At 40.2% G+C, this 19,904-nt stretch overlaps 1 protein-coding gene across 3 annotated transcripts in view; it reads left to right on the top strand.

Moving 5' to 3' along the window:
- The first annotated feature begins 985 nt into the window (after positions 1-985).
- AGPS (alkylglycerone phosphate synthase) overlaps positions 986-19,904 on the top strand; it is a 59,806-nt gene continuing 40,887 nt past the window's right edge. For 2 of the 3 annotated variants that reach the window (XM_086464981.1, XM_086464980.1), the window contains exons 1-3: positions 986-1,179; positions 13,006-13,095; positions 17,108-17,198. In XM_086464981.1, the coding sequence (XP_086321107.1) occupies positions 986-1,179; positions 13,006-13,095; positions 17,108-17,198 (375 nt within the window). Of the gene's footprint in view, positions 1,180-13,005; positions 13,096-17,107; positions 17,199-19,904 lie in introns of those variants that run through there. The other variant, XM_086464982.1, reaches the window with a different exon arrangement.

Here is a 19,904-nt window from a genome sequence, read left to right on the forward strand (position 1 = left end):
AATCCAAAGCTAACAAAAACACTCCAGTGCATGAAGGTGCAGACAGCACCTGGGGTTTGCATCACATCTGTATCTCCCCTTAAATCCCAGTTCTTCTCCCTTCAAAGTGATGCTACATGATGAATCCTAGCTCTTCCCACAGGGCTCAAACATGGTTGGGATTGACAGCTCTGCATGCTGCAATGGCTGTCCCGGCTACAGAAGAGGATGTACTACCACCAGTCAGTCAGCATTCATTTTGTGGTGTGGCTTTACTGGAGAGAGTGGACCAGCGGGAGCCTGGAGCCTCTCTGCTAGCAATGTATGGTGCGGTAAGAAGGGCCAGGTTACGCGGAAGAGGCCCTTGGCTTGGCAGCCCTCCACTCACCAGGGCCTTGCATGCCTGGCAACAACGATTAACATCTGTAACTGCTGTAGCATTATTTGTCACCTCACCAACCTATTTCTTAAGTAAGCCACCTACGTTATTGCCATTAATCATCATTTCATCATTAACTTCGGTAATCCTCATCTGCAAAGAATACACACCTTTGTGCTCTCTCAAGCCTGTTTAGTAAACTGAACGGGCTGTAATTATAGAAGAAGACGTGAGAAACCACCAACAAAGCCTTTTCTCTCTCTCGTTTCACCACGGAAGCCCAGAGCTGCGGAGGGAGACAGCCATTCCGGCGGGCTGCACCACTGCTTATGGGCACAGGCCTCGGCTTCGAGCCTCCCTCTGCGGCGCGGCGCCGTGTCGCGGCGCCGGGTCCCCGCACAGGGCCGGCTGCCCGGCCCCGGCCCCAGCAGCCCCGCTCCTCAGGGGGCCGAGGCCGCCTCACGGACCCGCGCGCTACCGCACCCCGCGGGCGCGGCGGGGCGGAGCGGAGCGGGGCGGGCGGCGGTGCACTCCGGGACGGCCCTATATGACGGGGGTGCCGGGAGGCGCCTTCCGCTTGCCCGACCTCTCACCCGGCGGCGATCGGCGGCACAACACGGAAGTGCGATGGCGGCCGCGGCAGAGGAGGCAGCGGGAAGCGGTGGCAGCTCCCCGTCCTCCGCCCGGCGGCGGCTGCGCATCATCTCCGGGCACCTGCGGGGCTCGCCGCGGGCTCCGGAGCGGGACGCGCTCTCCCCGAGCCCCTGCAAGGCGCAGGGGGGCTCCGCCGGGCCGGCCTCCGGCTCCATCCCGAAGAAGCGGTGGGTGCGGGCGGGGGTCCCCGCGGGGCAGCGGGCCCCGAGCCGCGCCGGGGGGGTCCGTGCCGGGCTGGGCGGGCTCCCGGAGCGGCCGGCTGTCGGTGCGGGTCGGTGCTAGGGCCGGCTGTGCTGCGGAGAGCGGTCTCGCTGCTGCCCGGGGACGGGCGTGGGCTGACGGGGCCCGGGGGAGGCCCTGTGCGGGCAGCCGCGGGCTTGACAGGGCCGGGGGTTGCCGGGAGGGCAGCGGCGGGGAGGAGGACGGGGCTAAGCCCAAAGGCGGATAAAGTGCTGAAGCGATTCACCGCTGCAGGGACTGGGTGAAACCGAAGGCAGGCGGTGTTCAGCCTCATGTTCCGTGGTAAGTGGGATTGCATTAAAATGGAAAGTCGTTCACGGCCACCGTCATAACTGGAGAGGAGGTTCAGTGTTTGTAAAATACTTCGAGGCTGCTGTGAAGATGAGTGCGGCACGTGTGAAAAGCGAGGTTTGTGTATGGACTTTTAAGTTCTCTGTTCAGCGTGTGAAACCTTCACCTTATCCAAATGCTGCCAAAGACGTACTCGTACGTTGGGCTTCCACTCTAGTTTCTTAGGAATGGAGAGTTTTAAGCATGTTAATGGCCTTTTCTGTTTCTAACCATGTTTAGTAGTAAGGAATCTCAGGTCACCTGAGACTAAGGGAAGACAAATAGTCAGATTGGCTAATTCAAAATTGTGTCGCTGGCTCTTGGATTTACTTTTCTAGTAGTTTTTTTTAAATACTACAACTGTAGCACCATGATACAGTTTCATGTAACTTATCATCATGAGGCCCACCTTTTTGTTGGGGCAGACTTGTATTTGTTTTGCGATGTCCCCTTTCTTGGATGTGTTTTTTCTGTATGTGTGTTAGCTTCTTATCTTGTAAGAGCGTTTTAAGGTTTAGGTTATAGACAACCTACTGCTGTCCATCAAGCTGTGCACAGGGCCCAGTGTGTTACTGTACAGAAGCAGTGAAGAGGCAGATGGGGCAAGTAGTGGATAAGAGAGTTGTTCCTTTGAGGAAAATCCATTCAGCCCATGGTTTGCTCTCAACTTTTTTCAAGAAGAGAGCAAGAGAGAGTCTGAATTATTCTAAAAGGCCATTTGTGTCCCAGGGCCACAAGCTGCGCTTGCCTGCTTTGGGAGGACTGGGATGTCATGGGCATGTAGTCAGATGTTAACAACTTTGAAAGCCGTTAGTTCTTCCTGAGGGGGATTTGATGCTCTTGCAGGAGGTGTGTCAAACAGTGCTGCTCACTGGGAGAAACGGGTCATTTGAAAGTTGTTGCCTTCCACATTGAGTTTTTCTTTGGTTTGAATTTAGGAAGAAATCACTGTTTCTAAAAAACCCATCAGTGTAACTAGTTTTCAGGTATTTATTTTAAATAGATTATTGTTTAATTTCTACAACCAGCTATTGCGTCCTTGAAGAGCAGGAGAAACAGGCTTTTGTGGAGACGCATGTGACCTGAAGGATAATGTCCTTCTCTGTGGAAACACAGACATAATGAACTTAACACATGTATTTCTACAGGTTATTGACATTGCTGTCCCATATTAGGATTTGCTATAGGATCGTAATGGGTTGCTGGTTTTAGTCTAAATAGCTTATTCTGCTTTAAGAATAAAAATTATGTTGCTTCAAGGAGCATATGATCAAAATGGTACAACTGCTGCATACTTTGCTGTGGGAGTGTAAGGGAGCCATTGGAAAGCTTGGTCCACACCTTAGGTACAACTGTCTTGAGGTACCTAGAGCCCAGACTTTTGTGTGTGTAGAAACAAAAAAACCTTAAAGGGAGCTGTATCTTTGTCTTAAGGTTTCCTCTAAACATATGAGATGTTGCACGTGAAAATTCTGATACTTAAATATAGCTTGGATATGAGAATCTAGGTAGAGTTTGTGCTTGAGGATAATACCCAGGTTTTGAAGTGAGTGAAGGAGGAGAAAGACAGTTCTGTTGCCTGTACTGATTTGGAGGCAGCAAGTGAGGAATCCCTCAGTCCTGTTCTGGTGACTTCTGGCTACTCTGGAGCTGTTGATCTATTTGTGAGACCTAGAAGGTTGATTGAAAAATCTGGTAAAAAGAACTGACCTATGTTGTTATGCTACATGGCTTTTATCAGCAACATGAGGACAATCCAAACCCAGATGCTTTTTTCTTGCAGTCTTCTGTATTATGATTCAGCTTTTCTGTCTCTCTTGAATATTATGTTGTTTTTTTCCTAGCAAAGCTGCGGCTAAAAGTACATTTAGTGAAATTTTCATTCATTATACCTGTTGCATCTTTCCTGTAGTGTTTGAAATGGCATCAAAGCTACAGAGCTATTGTACCAGATTTAGGTGCACTCTCCTCATGTTGCATTTCTTCTGCAAAGTAGAAGATTTCCTATGACAAAAAAAACCCAAAAAAACAAAACACCTTTGTAGTACTTTAGGTGTATGTCTCTGATCACAGAAAATTTTTTCTGGCTGCTTATCCAATAGTTACTAGACAGTGACTTGCAGAAACATGGCTTTCTTGCTGGTAGTTCGAAGACCAAACTGTTAAGGATCTTGTCCAGACATTATTCATCACCAGTGAGAGGAGGAAGGAGAGTATATGGAATTGACAAGAGTCTGTGGGTGCTCATCTAACTGTTCCTGTTTCCAAATAAAAATGCCTCTAAGGCTAAACAATGTGTTAGCAAATTGATATGTTTAAAGATTGTAATAAGCTTCCTACTTTTTAAAATGACAGATAGAGATGGGAAAAGTACTTTAAAAGGAAGGGCAACTCTATACTCATCTGAGTACTGTCTTGAGAGAAATATTAGGTACTGTAAGAGTGCAGAGATGTTACTTCTTGGTGGCATTCCTGTCTTGAATTTTGTATTTTAATTCAGGGTTGCAGTGGAAGGTGGATATCATACATAGTTATACAGTGTGTTTTGAAGCCCTAACAGGATGACAGGCATACTGAAAAACTTACTAAAAAAATCGAACTGGAAAAGAACTCTTCCTTGGAATTACTTTTGCTGAACTTCTATGTTATTATGCTCTTGACTTTTGTTGACTGGCTATTAGTAAGCTCACTTCACTGGTGAGACTTGAATTAAAAACTTATATATGTTGTTTGTTTGGGTTTTTTGAAGATTGAGTACATGAAGTGTTCAACTTGTACTGCTTTGAAAACAGTTAGGTGCTACAGCTGCCTAGAACACAGTTGTACCAGAGTAACTGTTATGTATGCTAGAAAGTAGGAGTACCTCAGAGGTGGAGCATGTGCTGATGTTAATCTTGCCATAATAGCTTGTATTATAACTTATTAAAATCAAACTTTAAACAATTTGGCCCTTGTTGAAAGGGAGTATTGATTGAGTGTAACTAAATGTTGACTCAGTAGCTTGTAGGCTTAAAATTTTTTCTGTGCTGGAGCAAGAGAAAGCATGGCAGGATTTCCTGATTTTTCCTGTCTCCTTGCAGAGAAGCGTCTTTCCTGCGGGATGGAGAGGCTTGTGGATTTCTCTTAATTATTATGTGCATGCTGTTAGCCAGGGTAAACTAAGGGATGAGTGTACAGCCAGCTGCCTGCTCTGTATCAAGTACACACCCAGGTTGCACAGGGTAATGTGTTGCTATTGCAGACTTATTCAATTCTTGCTGTAGTTGCTGGTAACAATTATGACTTTATTAAGCAGCAACATTAATTAACTCCTAAAGTTGATACTACTTGAATTCAACAAGTAATTTAAGAGGCTTGATATTTTACCACCACTACTCAGAACAATCTTTATTATAAACAGTTAACTCCTTAGACAACAGTGTTTAAGCAACACTTGACACTAAACTGAACCTCGGCATAGCTGACTTCTGAGCTTAAGGTGGTGGAAACTTAGGGCTGGTGCTGCCAGAGAGTCTTAACAAATCAGAAGAGTAAGAGCCTGTTGCATTGAGGAAGATGTGGCAGTTCACAGGAGGTTCTGAGATTGTATCAAAGCAGTTAATTACTAGTCAAGGTTAGTGCTTGAAGTAGAGGAAGAGATTAAGATTCTTATATGGAAACATTAGCCTCACAAAAGGAAGAGTCATAATCTGAAGACAAATGTGGCTTCATATGCAACAGCAATTCCTGTCTGTCGTCTAGCTCCAAGTAGTTGAATGTCAGGCCCAGGTAAGAAGTCTTTAAGTAATATATACTACACATTGTTAGATCATTTGATACCAACTAAACCAAACTGGATATATTAATTGGTTAAGTTTTATTAGGAAAAAAACCTAGATACAAGACAGAAGTGTAAAGTATGTTTAATATGTAAAATACAGTATGGATTACTGTATGAAAACAAGTAGCAGTTTACAGCAAAAATGGAAAGAATTTTTTAGATTGACTTCTTGATATCTGCTGAAATTGGAACTGTCCAAGAAAATGAATGTGTATATATAGCTACTTACTTAGGCTTGATTTGCTTATCGAAACTGGATAGAATGGTCTGTTAATGCAATAGACTAGAGTAATTACTTGGACTTCCTAGAAGCTACTTTGAGCTGGAGTAAAGTAAGGACATCTGTAGTGTAACAGGTGGCAGCCAAATAAACTTGCCTAAACTGTTACTGTACCTCTTAGTGGAGAACAAATAATGTGAAGTATTAAAAATCAATTGTAGGCTGAATGTGATGGACAAGCATAATGCCTCTGTAGTGTTGTTATATCCAAACTTGGGCTGCTGTGTGCAAGTCTTCAGGTTGATGTTATAGGCTAAAAAGTCTTCAGCAGTTACCTGTATTTGCTAGAAAGCATGCTAAAAATTCTCTATGCAATAGGTAACACAGTGTTGTCCAGGAACTGAGCTTATTTTGCTTGAGCAAATAAATGGTAGGCAATTAATTCCTTCATTAACTTGTATTTTTAAGGTAGTGAAGCAGATATTCTGGCTTTGTAAGCTTTTAAAAAAATACTTCTCAAAGGACTGATCTATAGTGTTTGAAAGTGCTTGTTTGTTTACTGCCTGGAAGTAGCAGTGAGCATACATTTTTGTAGTAGAGCAGTCTATTCAAAGGTGAAAATGAAACTGGTGTCAAGTAGTAGCTGGAATGGAGATAGCTTCTAGTGAAGTATTATGTTGCATAAGAATCATCATTTGGCTAAGTATATACTGAGGAGCATAGTTATAATGTCTTGGCCTTCCTGAATCTTTAATTCACCCTAATTAACTTCATCTTTCTATGAAAAAACACTAGAGAAACACCAATTTCCTTTTTCCTTGCGGTTTTGTGTATCAGTGTGGTGAAATGAAGAGTAATGAAATAGTCGAGGCTAGGAGCATGTAAGGATCAGAATAGTTTTTTTTTTAAAAAAAAGCCCCAAAAGCACACTGGGCATTTGAGTACCTTGAAGTCTTATGCGTAAAATCTTGTGTCAGCATTTGCCAATTACTGTAGGTTTAAACTGTAAATATGAACCCAGGTTTGTGTTGCCATATCAGATATTCAGCAAATGGAATAGCAACAGAATCAGGTGTATGTGCAGCTGCGGGGGTTTAGCTGAAAGTGTGGGGTACAGAACCTGAATGTGTCTAAGGTTATAAAACAGATGTTATTTGACTTCAAACTTGAGAGCAATTACATTTGGTTTGCTGCAGGGAAGATCCTCCAAGAGGGAAGAAATATAAGAATGACGAACTCAGCAGATACTCCCTGCCTGCAGCATGGCATTCTTCTCCAGATAAATGATGCTTTCACAACACAGTTCTTGAAGGGATTCCTTGAGCTACATTCCCTTTCCCAATCTCCAGGCATCTGTTACTGATTTACTACTAGTTTCAAAACTGCTCTGGAGTGGCTCATATACTTGGTTGAGAAGTGTGACTATATAACCCAAATGGAGAGACTGCTCCAGAGAAGAGGAAGAGTTACCTTCTACTATCACCTGTAGAGAGGATTCTGAGTTTCCAGCTGGTGGTCTGAGTTTGTAACCAAAAGTCCAGCTGAGGCAGGCTTTGAGGCGTTAATGTTTGGGTAGTGTCTTGTTGTAACCTGTTAGCATGGTAATACTGCCTCAGTCTTACGGCACCCATGTACTGAGTTTTGCAAGAACCCTACAACCTGCAGGACTTTTTTGCATTGTTACATTAGGTCAATACTGGTGCTTTAGCCCATGTGGTAGCCCCTAAAACTGTCGCCTTAAACTCACTTCCAAGAATGTGATGGCTCTTGGATCATGGAACAGGAGTGTCTGTATGTTATGTATATGTTTTAATGCTGAGCGTCAGCTGGTGATGGAATTGGAAATGCTGGTGGTTATTGTGAGGAAATTGGTGTGAGCATCTTGGCCTTGCTCCATCTGAGTTGCATTGATTCAGCTGTGTTGAACTGCACTTTGATCTTACTTCTCTGAAGAAAATACGTGAAACTGTCACTTGTCCTTTTAGTAAATTAGCCTGTTTGTCTCAGTTTTGTGTATAAAGTACCACATCTTCAGATTATTTTAGAGAAGGGGGAAGTTCTGTTGATATTTGTGTGCTTAGATGATATGTCTGTGTAATGAGGCAATTCTATTCTTTTTTTAAATTACATGATGCTAATGTTTGGAGTTCATGAATTACTTTATCTTGGTTCTGATATTTCATTGAACATATTCTTATAACTTCATCAGAAGTGAAAAAACTTTGTGTTTACTTCTGGTATTATATCAATGTGCCTTAGACCTTGGAAACTAAAGTCTGTAACTTGGTGATACTTTTCTTTTGCAGTATAAAACTCTTCTCAACTGGCAGTTTTAAGTATTGTGTATGCAGATGTCTGATACACAGTTGTGATGTGAATTTGAAACTACTGACCCATGGTTTCAATTACATGTGAGTTGAACTTCAGAGCTGAGCTTGGATACCTGTGGGAGACCCTGTGCTTCTTCCTCAGTTTCCTAGGGAGAGTCAACAAGTTTTTCAACCAGTCACTGTGGCTCTCACTAAAACATGAGATTTGGAAAGTGCTGGCAGGACAGTTTTGTTGAAATAGCATAGGACATAGGTCCACAGGCCTCCACTTGCCCAGCTGAGTGACTGAATGCCTCTGGAGCACAAGTTCAGTGGATGTGTTGAGGGCCACCCTCCTGCCCCACTGGGCTGGGCATGCTGCCACCTTGTGAGCTTCTGCCCAGTTTGTAGGCACCTTAATGGTCGTTTGGGGGCTTAATATAGTGCCTTGTGCTGTGACCTGCCCAGTGTCTCCTTGATTATTCCATAGCCAGTTTTCCAGAAAAATTCAGAAAATGCTTGGCTTCTGGAACAAATATTTTGCTGTAAAAAATCCTTATAGCATAGGGTCGAACTAGTATTTCAGTGTTGGGCATTGTAATCGAAGTTAAATATTTAAATTCACTTAACCTAGTCATATTGTTTTTATCTGCTATTGTCACTGTTTCCATGATAACTTGTTTTCTTTTGCGTTTTTTGCTTCAGGCTTTGCTTTATGGTACTTCATATATTTCAGTAGTGAATTTCTATCTTTTAAGTTAGAAGGGAAGAAAGAATTGGCCATTTCTTACTATTTCTGGCTAAAATATTCCATATATTTGTCAAAGATGAGAGTTAATGAGCTCTATTTTGTTGAAGTCAGTGTACTGAATAGGAGAGGTGTTGTCTTTAAATGAGATGATTCAAGTACAATACAGGGCAGAGTAACATCGAGTTTAAAGCAAGAATAATACCAAATGTAGATGAGTCTTTTTGCTATATATACTCTTGGAAAAGGGGCTGGGAAGAAAAATAGAAGGGTGTGTAAGTTATGTCTTGCTATACATAGAATGTGTAGCATAAACATGTCAGCTGACCAAGCCAAACTGAGTATTTCTTATCTTTTTTCAGGCTGGGGCATGAAACTTTTTAACATGTTTTGAGATGTTCAGAGTGTTGACGTTATGCAGGGTATTCAGGTTGGGTTTTTTGTTGTTGCCGTTTCACCATTTAGCAATCAAATTCTTGAAGTTTTGAAGAGTGAGGATAGACACTATTACTGCAAGAGAAATTTTGTTTTCAGCTGCTACAAAATATTGCAGTGTTAGAGGATATATAATTTATAAAACTCTAGGTGAGTATAATGGTGGTACATACTAGTTGGAGATCAATGTATAGTTTGAGCCTCTTGATCTCAGAGCCAGGATTTGCTACATGGAGGGAGCTTTTAATGTGTGCTTAGGTCTGCAGATGCTCAGCAAGTCTTTCTGTCCTTTATACTCTTCTGGAATGAGTTTAACACTGAGATTTTGGGAATGAAAACCTTGCGAAGTATAGAAGGCTCAGTCATTGGATCATTCTTGAAAGCCAAGGTAATAAACATGATGCATGAGGCTAATCTGGCAGGAAGCTCTTAACTGCTATCCTGGGGCATTACAGAGGGCAGTGGGAGTGCTGCCCTGGAGCTGGGGTGTGAAAAGCTTTTGTCTAAGGAAAGGTGACTGTTTGAAATAACAGTGCAAAAGGGTTGTATGAAAATGAAGACAAGAGGGGAATGCTGTTATGACACATATGATTAGAAAAAGACTTTTTTCATTGTTTGCCTTTTGTTTCTTATGCTGTCAAATTGTAGTTTTAATTTCCAGATGTAAGCTGGAAGGACGAGCAAATGTGGAGCAGGCATGTGTTATAGTGTATTTCCCTTACTTGAGGGAGCTGGGGTAGTGAGGCAGACCTGGGGAAGAACAGCATACTGCCCTGGCCTCTATCTTGCAAAGTTGTTTGCACTTTTTCTGAATAATATGTCAACTAATGTGTAACACACTTCCAAAAAGTTCTGCTCCAGTCTTTTAATTATATCAGTATAACATTGACATTGCCTCAGGAGTCAAGGAGGCTTGCAGATCTCCTCTGAATTGTCTCCCACTTTCCTCTGTGCTGAAGGTAATTCTCTTGAGTGTTGACGTTCAGCAGCTTTTGTTCATGAAGAGCATACCTTTCAAATGGTATGTGATAAGATCTCAACAGCTTGGTCTTCCTGCAGGCTATGTGAATTCACGAATCAGAGCTGACCAATCAGTCTCTTTTAAAATCTGGTCTTTTTAAGCTTTTTTTTGAGAGCTGCGTGCAGCATTTCCTTTAACTTGTTCTTAGTGTGTAGGCATGAAGTGCTAGAAACTGTTATAAGTAAATCAAAAGCAGTTTTTAAACTGGCAGTACTCTCATAGGGTGGAACAAAAGAAACCTCAGACTTGCTCAGTATAGTTTTGAATACAAAAATTAAATGCCTAACTCTTTGTTGTGGGTTTACCTGTCACAAGATATAATACTGCCCATTATGTAGGAGCAGAGGGGAAATCCCCTGACTTTGTCTTAGGAAGTAGCTGAGATGTTTTAGAACCAGCGATTCTTCTGCAAACGTGCAAACTGTTACATTAGATTTTAATTTAAATATTCTCATCACACCGACAGCAAGAGTTGTGTTGTCTGGCAGAGTAAACCTTTGTGTACTTAGATTATTCAGGAATAGTTCAACCCAAACTCTTAAGTGTTAACTCTTGACCTCTGTTCTGTATTTTAAAGCCTGATGAAAGGACCAGGTATTTTAACACTAACGTAGGAAAGTAGGCCTTTAGAAAAGGCAAACAACTGGGAATGCAGTCAGTTTAGCAGAAAGACCTTGAATCTGGGTCTTTGTTCAGTGCCTTAATTACTAGTACCTCGCCTGGATTTTGTGGGAAGTATCTGTCTGTACTGAAATCAGGACTAGTGATACTTTCAAAGCTGTGCTTTGTCAGTTTATCTCATGCCGGTAGGTCTTTTAGAGCCTGGTCTTTCGTGTCTTGGTCTGTCTGATTGTCTCCAGGCTTGCAACTAGTTTCTCTAGCCAGTTTCATGCATCATACTTATTGTGGCACTGCCTTGCAAGAGGATTTACTTCTCTAAAGTGAGGGGGAAGCTGCTTGACCCTTACTCAAATTTCACTTATTAATATAAAATCTGTTCAGATTTTACAGAATCGACGCACTACAGAGATCAGGTGTACGGAAATACTGCATTTAGTCAGCAGAGGGAGAAATCTTGCCTTGAGGAGGACTGCAATGGTGGGGATTTGAGGGGAATATTTAGTTTAAAAAAATAAAATAAATGCCACTAGAGTTGGCCAATTCTGTGTCAGCTTGTTCTCAGCTGGGAACAGCTCAACTGTGTTTGACTTAGTGTCTTTGTGGAATTTCTTATAAATATACACAATATTTAGAAGCATATGTATATACAATATAGGAAATGGTGCAAAAAAAAAAAAAGCAAGGCTGCATAACATGCATTAAGAACACTTTTTCATAATCTGTCGTGTGAGTGCAGTAACAAGGCATTTTTGTGCTATCAAACATGAGTGGGTCCTTGCCCTTTTCTGAGTGTACACTACGTGTGTAAAGATAAAGTCTACCAAGAGAGGAGGCAGCCAAACAGAGGAGCTTCTATATCTGGACAGCTGTCTGCTCAAACAGTTTAATTTTGGCTGAAATTTTAGAATTGATTCCTCAGTGTCAAAGAAGAGCATAGACTGGCTATTTCACAAAACTATCAATTACTGAGTATTGAAACTGCTCTATAAAGTTTGCTTGAAATCCTAGATTTGTCAAGAGCTTGTTGAAATGTCAGATTCAAACAATTGTAATGAAATATAGGTCCATGGCTTTCTTCCATTTGATTAGTTAGAATCTTGTGTACAGGCAGTTTGAAGAAAATTAATTTTCATGAGGCCAAGTCTATTTAATTACAACATTGACAGTATGTCAGCAACCTATGTTAATATTATCTTTGTACCGAGGGCCTTTGGTAACCAATCATCACTCAGTTATCCTGAATATAATGCTAGAGTTACAGCTGACTTGCAGCAGTGCTTTCTCTCAATTGCGAAGTCTTTTTGAAATGGTCGCCCCTGATCATCTTACTCTTACATTATACAAAGAGTAAGAGCCACATTCACTGTATATAGCAGTGTGAAGTAAATAATCTGTTTTCAGACTTTATCAAGATGCCTTTTTATTAACTAAAATTCAGTTTTTGTATTAGTACTTAATTTCTGATGTAAATAAATTGCGAGCTTTTTAAGCAAAGTTAGGGTAATGTTTAATTACTCTTTGTCTCCAAGTCTTAAATATATTTACACTGATATATTTCTGACTTTATCATAATTAAGAGATCCTCTGATTTGGTATGGTTGTACTTAAGGTATTTCGATTTTTGTGGTTGTATTTTTGACTGTTGTGGGTTTGGTTTTTTTAATATTCTCTTTCTTATGGTGGCACACTTAGGTTGTATTTGCTATGTTATTCCTGTAGTTCTAGCAGTTTGTTTTTTAACTTTCAAATGTATTTTCAATCCAAATGTTTCCGATAGTGCTTCATGAAGTGACTGTTATTAAGAATACAGTGGGATTACAGTAGTAATGTAAAACAACTAAAACTTAAAATTATTTTCTTGACAGAGAATAATGTTAAACATCTGTTTCATTCTGAAAATACTTATTACCTGTTTGTGTTTTAGTATTTATGTATAAATTTAAAATCAAGCATCTTTCAAACATTACTCTTGCCAATTTGAGACTATCACCATACAGTGTGCATTGAATTAAGCTGGTGATCGTTTTTGTAGAGCATCTTGTCTTTCAGGTCTTAGGGTGCAATCTGAAGGAGTAATGGTTGTAGCTGCAGAATTACTTTTAGCTCTATGAAACTATGTACTTCCGATATGTACTTGATTTCTTGAATTGCTGTCTGATAAGACATTTTTTCTAAAGCCATATAACTGCAAATCACTTTGGGCTTACAATATGCTAACATTCTCACTTACATAGTTTTCTCCCTTTAAGGCAAGAACTTCTGAAGTGGAATGGATGGGGATATAATGACTCCAAATTCATCTTCAATAAGAAGGGTCAAGCAGAATTCACAGGAAAAAGGTAAGCTGAAAATTTATGTAACTCAAGTATTTTATTTAGTAGTTTTTTTGAGAAGGGTTTAAAACCTGCACTGTTCAGTTAATCCAAAGAAGGCAAAAAACTTGCTTTATCTCATAGAATAGGTTATTAGTTGTTCTGCATTTATCAGGCTTATTGAATTCTATACACAGTAGTCTAATGTGTAGTAAAATAGACTGTGTGGCTTATTGGAAGGTTTATTAAAAATATTACAAAGAAAATTAATGCGAGTCTTCTCTGTAACTTGATATACTCTGTGCATTAAACTTACCTTGGAGAATGGAATCAGACTGAGAATCTGCACCATGTTCTAAAGCTCTAGATAACATGCAGCAGGTCAATGCAATTTTGAGAATCTCTTGAGCATCAACAAGTTGCTTTATTAAACTTCCAATTTGTGTTTTAGGTTTCTTAACCATTGTGCATGGAGCTACTTTATCCTCTGAGCTTAAGAATAAAAACTGCTCTTCAGTTGCATGTTCTATAGGGGCCACACTTCTGATTTATTACCTACTAGCCCTTTGTACAGCAAGCATTTTTTTGAAAAATATATTTTTTGACGAAGTGACATTAAAATTAAGTATACTTGGGGATCTCTTAACTTTCTTCCAGTGGGATTTAAGCCTGTCACTTGACGTCTTGCTGAGTTTTTTTCTGCCTCAATGGAAAGTAGTCTTGCAGTCTATTCCCTGGTTTAAAAAAAATATACTTTTTGTAAGAGTAAAGAAGGATGGGGAAGAAAAATATGTTTGAAATAAGTACTGTCCTTTGGAAAGATTCCTTCCTAGTCTTTGAGTTTGTGTAAAGTAGCGTGAGCTAGTTTTGAGTCAAAGCTGCAAAAACCTAACTGGGATCTTGAGCACTTCAATCCTTAATTTCTTAGTTTTCAGGCCCTGATTAAAAAGCAAAGCCTTGTCTTTGAGTTCTTAACTTGAGTTCACTATGTAATATTTAAGAAGAGCTTGGTCTCTCTCCTTTTGCCAGGATTCTGACTCTTGTCACTTTGCCACTCATTCTTTTCTCTGATATTTTTAGTTTATCTGGGATAGGTTATGCTGCACAGAAAATGCAGTGGGCTTTGAAGGAAAAAAAGGTGGAAGGCTAGACTTGGATTTTTTTTTTTTCAGGAGGAAGTATCGAGGCTGGTGTTTGACTGATGAGTACCAGTCTCTGTTCTAGAATGGAGGGAGAATGGCCTTTTTTTTTCCCCATCTGCATTCTTGCTCTTTAACTTATGGTTAATATTAGAAATCTGTTGGGCCACATCAGTGTAATTCTGTGGGATAGTTTGTTACAGTGGCAAGAGTGTTTAAAGTGAAAATTGGAGAATAGGCATCTGCAAAGGTGTTGTAGATGCCTCGTCCTTTTAGTATCCACTTACAGATCTGTTCTTCATAAATTTTTCTAATAGCTTTCAAGTCTGCTGATGCTGTCTGCCTCTACAGCATCCTGTGGCAGCAAGTTCCAGGTTTCTGTTGTGTAAAGTACTTGTGTTTTAAATCAATTATCCCTCACTGTGTTGCAGAATTAGGTGAATGATACTACTTTGGCCTGTCTACTGCTTTATTGATTATATAAGATGCAGTCATCCTCTTTTCTACTTTCTCTCCATTCTGAGAAGTCCTGGGCCCTTTAGGCTCTGCTTGTAAGGCCCCTTGGTCTTCACAGTTGCTGTTCTCTGAACCCTTTCTAGCTCCACTATGTCTTTTTAGAGATACAGGGACAAAAACTGTGTTCAGCACTCAAGATGTGGATACACCAGGGCTCTAGAGAGAGCAAAACGAGATAGCTGTCCTTTTTTTTATACCTGCCCAGTTGATGCATAGCACTGTTTGCTGCTGTTGTATGTTGTTGGTGAAGATGCCATGATTTTTCCTATACTGATTACCAGTCTGATTCGGCAAAATACGCAAGTAATGTCAGTGAGGTTGTTTTTGCTTTTGCAATTGTCTATGTCTTAGCTTCCATCTTCATTTGTCTGCTCAGGTTTTTTTAAGGTCCTGAGTTCCTATCAGTGTAGCATCTGTCTCCCCAAAAGACCTTAATATTATTCACCTAGTTGGAGAGTCCACTGATGAATCCATATCACTGATGAAGACATTATGTAAAACTGGTCCCAGTGCCAGTGTGTGGCAAGCTGCACTCCTGAATGTCATGGACACTGATCAATAAACCCTGCCCTTTGCTATTCATCTTAACCTTATCTTATCCTTGAGCCTGTAGAAGAACCTTTCCTTAATGTATGTTCTTAAGTAGCATTTGGGATAAACACCTGTGGAATTGTAAAGGAGTATGGGATTTAATGTTCCTTGTGTCCCCTTTATTCACTTTCTGTTTTTACACCCTGATAAAACTCCAAGGGTTAGTGAAAGAGGATTTCCCTTTTTGAAAGCCATGTTAACTTTCCCAACAGGCCATGCTTTTCCACATGTCAAATGATCTTTTTATTACAGATTCTACCATCTCACCAGGGATAGATGATACTTGCTAGTCTGAGCCACTAAACCTGTTTTTTTGGGGTGTGTGTGGAGAGGAGGTCTTTTTGGAGTCTCCTTGCACCATCAACATATGTGCAAAGCTTGCTTCCTGAGCAATCATGCATTAAATTCTGTGTAGTAAACTCACTAACTCCTCCTATGCTTGTGACTTCTGTCTGTGTCTCGACTTAAAAATTGTTGGTTTTCTGATACCTTTAGTTTGTCCTTTGCGAGAGTCACTCAATCGCTTATTCAAGCTAGCTATAGTAGTAGATTGGCAATACCAAAAAGTATGTCTGGAGAAGAAGACACACCAAGCTGACTTGATTCTCTCTGTATCTTTGGTGCAAACTCCTGATGCAAATGCATTAAACTCTCATTGCTTACTGCACTTCTGTTTTCATAGAATTCACTTAATTGTTTGATATAGGTATGATGGAACAACAGCAGCTGTCACAGGAGGAATGACTGAATGCTGTCTTCCAAGCTGAAGAGTCTAGCTTAAGCTGAGATATGGTTGTAGCCTTTTATCCCTAGGAGTGGAGTAGTGAGTTTTTGCAATAGGAGAACTGGTAGGTAGTTGAGATGAGGAAACAAATGGAATTGATCTTTCTGTGTAATAGGTGACTTAGTCATAGAGTTGGTTGCAACAGCTGTGAAGGACAGGGTCATAATTGGATTAACAGTGATTGAATAATTTTAGAAGGAAGACCCACTGGGCCTAATGCAGTGACCCAGGTGCAAACTATAGTAAGGATTCTCATCTGCTGAAAGCTCTTACTACCAAAGAAAGGTCCTTTTTCACTTCTCAGAGAATGTGTGTGCATACATAAACATGCACAAGGTGTCTATATGTGTACAATCAGTGGCAGAAGTTTCTACCTGTTTAAGCGTGTCCCCAGCCTTACTTGTTTTCATATGTGGTACACATGGTCACAGAGCTCCTCTGTCCCTTGTCTGTAAGTCTTCATTTGTCACATGGCTAAGCTCTTGCTGAAGAGTTTGTGACAAAGAATTTAACACTGCCTGATGGATTCTGATGATGGAGGAACCTTTAACACTGTTTTTCTTGAAAACATGTAAGGTGTCCTAAGCTGGGTTTGCGTTTGAGACTGCTGTTTATGTTGCAGTGTGTCCATACGCACATGTCCTCTACCTGTAATTAGCATGTAAACTGTGATGCTGCTTTCTACACTACTGAAAGGGAGAGACCTTTCTTAAAAGTAAAGATGGGGGGGTGGGATATCTGAAAAGCCTTATGCCACAATTTCTCAAGATCATGAAGAAAAGTAGTATGTAAGATGCTGACAATTGATTTGGTCTTGTATTAAGTACAGAACAGTTAAATACAATGAAGTGTGCAGTTGCGTGAAAACTGAATGTGCAAAAGCTTTGCAGTCTTGTAGGTAAAGAATTTGATTTAAAACTTTTGTTTGTGCATATGTAGAATGGAAAGAAGTGTATCTGACATACATTCTTTTAAATTAAAATGACCCTATGTAATATTGACTTTTCAGGTACAGATTAGGTGGTATGGTATTACCAACTTTTAAGGAATGGATAGAAAAAACCTTTGGAGCAAGTCTGGAGCACAAAACTACCTCTAGAGTAAGTAAATAGCTGAACCAGTCCCTTTGGACATTAGTCTTGGTAATAATCAAGACCACACTGTTAAAGATGATTGAGCTGTTGTCCTAATGGTCGTGTCGCACATAATTGATTTAAATACAGTGTATTTATACCTCAGTTTTTTAAAAGTATTTGATGTAGAACTAATACATGAAACTTTCGATGACTTAGCATGACTTGTGGTTCCAGGTTAACAGGTAGTACTTTCATTGGAATGAAAGTTTCTAACACAGGGAGGTTTTTATCCTTGTTTGTGTGTAGGTTGCTTTTCAAGGTTGTAGAAACTGTTAGCCTAGAGGGAATTGTTTATGCAACTTCAATGTTGTTCACGATAACAGAGACGGAAGATACAGTGAAGTTAATTGTGCTGTGTTATCAGTATATTTAATGATATAAAAGTTCTTATTTGACTTTTTTTACATGTCTGGATGCGGAAAACTGGCTACCAGAATACTCAAGATTGAATTGAATGTTTTCAAAAAAACAACACATTTGGAATGTTCTGGATTTTGTGAAGCATCTATATTTTGCCTTTTAAAAAGAGTAACTCGTGTTAGTCAGGAGACCTGACTCAGGTCTGAGAAGTCTTTTGAGGCTGCAGGTTCCTGACCAGGTAGCTGCTTAAGCAGTATTGGAAGCAGACTGTGCTTGTACAGTGACTGTAGCAACCCTGCTTTGGGTAACAGTTTTACCCATATCTTGAGTGAGTTCAAGGTTGTGTTTTCTCTGAAGCTGGTAATCTCACAGTGCCTGGAAACTTGAACGTTTCTTCAGTCTTCTGTTAATGAAGACATTCTTTCATCTGCTATAACTTTCAGGATCTCCATCTTGATGTGAGTGTTTTACTTGACCAGGATTGGTCTTGACTGGCAGCTGCTTTAGCTTGCTGTGACCAGAGGTCCTGAGAGCTGTTGTTCCCTTCATACATGTAGAGGAAATATAGAATGAGGTAGAGTTGGAGGACAAGGGCAGATTGTTGAATAGTATCTTGATTCCACAGCACATCTTGCGAATCAGCTCTTCATGATATCTGCCAGCAGTGTTGAGTGCTTTCCCATTATGTTATGTCCCCCTGGTTCTGAAATTCTTGTTGCAGTCTGAAACAGGCTTACTACCTTGACACAGAATAGGACTCTTCAGAAAATCTCCAGTATATATCTGGACTTCTAGAATAGCTATTCTCAACTACTACTGCAGATCCCACATTTTAATGTCTCTTGTCATAGTTCCTAGTTTATATTTCAGGTTGTCATGCTATATTGGTTTTTTACTTTCTCCTGTCATCAGAGCATGAAGAATCTTGGGAATAGAAACAGCAGTAGGAGAGGGATCCCTTGGTCCATTGTCTTTCTATCTTATCTCTTCTTGCCTCTATTGTATAAGACTCGAGGGTTCCCTGCTGCATGTGACTCCAGTTATAATTAACAACAGTAAACATACCTGCTTCTGTAATGCTCAAGGCCTGATGTTTTTTCCTTTTTCAGAGTAGACTTACCACAGACAGCAGTTTAGCCATAGTTCACATAGGTTTCCTATCTAGCCTTTCAGTGCACAAATCTTAAAATATTTCGGTCCCGTAAGAATGAATAAATAAAGGTATATTTTTGCTTGGCATTGTGCATAAGATTTTATAGATGAATACTAACTTTTCAATCTTGAAGATGAAAACTAAAGGATTAAAATACTTGTGGAAGAGAGATCAGTCAAGATACTTAAAACCATCTGCAAGAAAGTGTTACAGCTTTAAGTAGTATGTGTCCCTCTTATGGAGAACAAAGATCTTCAAGCACTTGGTGTTGGACTTGAAATGATATGAAATAGTTCTGTCTATGGAAATCCATGAAGAAACCAAAGTTTAAAATAGAAAATCTAAGCACAGTTAGCAAGGATTTAAAAAAAAAAGGTTTCAAGGTCTTTACCTGTTTGTTTGTTTTTCATGTTTCCTAAGTTTCTGTCAGAGCTCTGCTCTTTGGGTTAGTAAACAGCACTGTGTGAATGTTCATTAATGGTAGAATAGTAAGAACTGAACAGCAGCAATCAAAAGACCTGACTTCCTCTGTGTTTCTTGTGACTGGCTCCTAAAATCAGGATCTCTCAGTAGCAGTGTACCTCTCACCTCAGCAACACTTAATTTCAGCTTTTGTGTTTGTAGGTGGCAAAATGAATATGTTGGAGGGAAAAGTCTTTCTCAGATGTCTGATGTGATTTCAAGAAGTGTAGTTGTTATCCTAAAGCAAGTCAGAACAGCACATACCCTCTTCCAGAAGTCAAATCATTGTTGAAACTGTATTTTCATGAGGTTGTGTTCCATATGAAAACTCCAGTCCAAACATTTGGTTATCCTTTTGAACCTTTAAATGTTGGTAGCATGAATGTAGTTCATGCAGATATTGTTTTTTGAATTATCCCTGTAAGTACTCTTAATTTCTACATAACCTTACATAGTCTCTTGTATGGTGGACACTTGTAGGCAAGTTCCATCACTATGGGTCTCTTAACTACCTGAAAACTTTCCTGTTGAAGTTTGTTTTCCCTCCTTCATCTGTCATGAGTCTTTCCTGATAGCTTTATAACAAAATTGCAGCATGTTCTTCTATTTCAGTTGAAGGTAATGTCTGTCAATTTGCCAGTGATGTTTTTATGACAGGTTTGAAAGTACTGCACTATGTTTTAACTACTTCTTGT

This window comes from Leptosomus discolor, chromosome 5 (assembly GCF_034619465.1).
Source record: "Leptosomus discolor isolate bLepDis1 chromosome 5, bLepDis1.hap2, whole genome shotgun sequence".
NCBI lineage: Eukaryota > Metazoa > Chordata > Aves > Leptosomiformes > Leptosomidae > Leptosomus > Leptosomus discolor.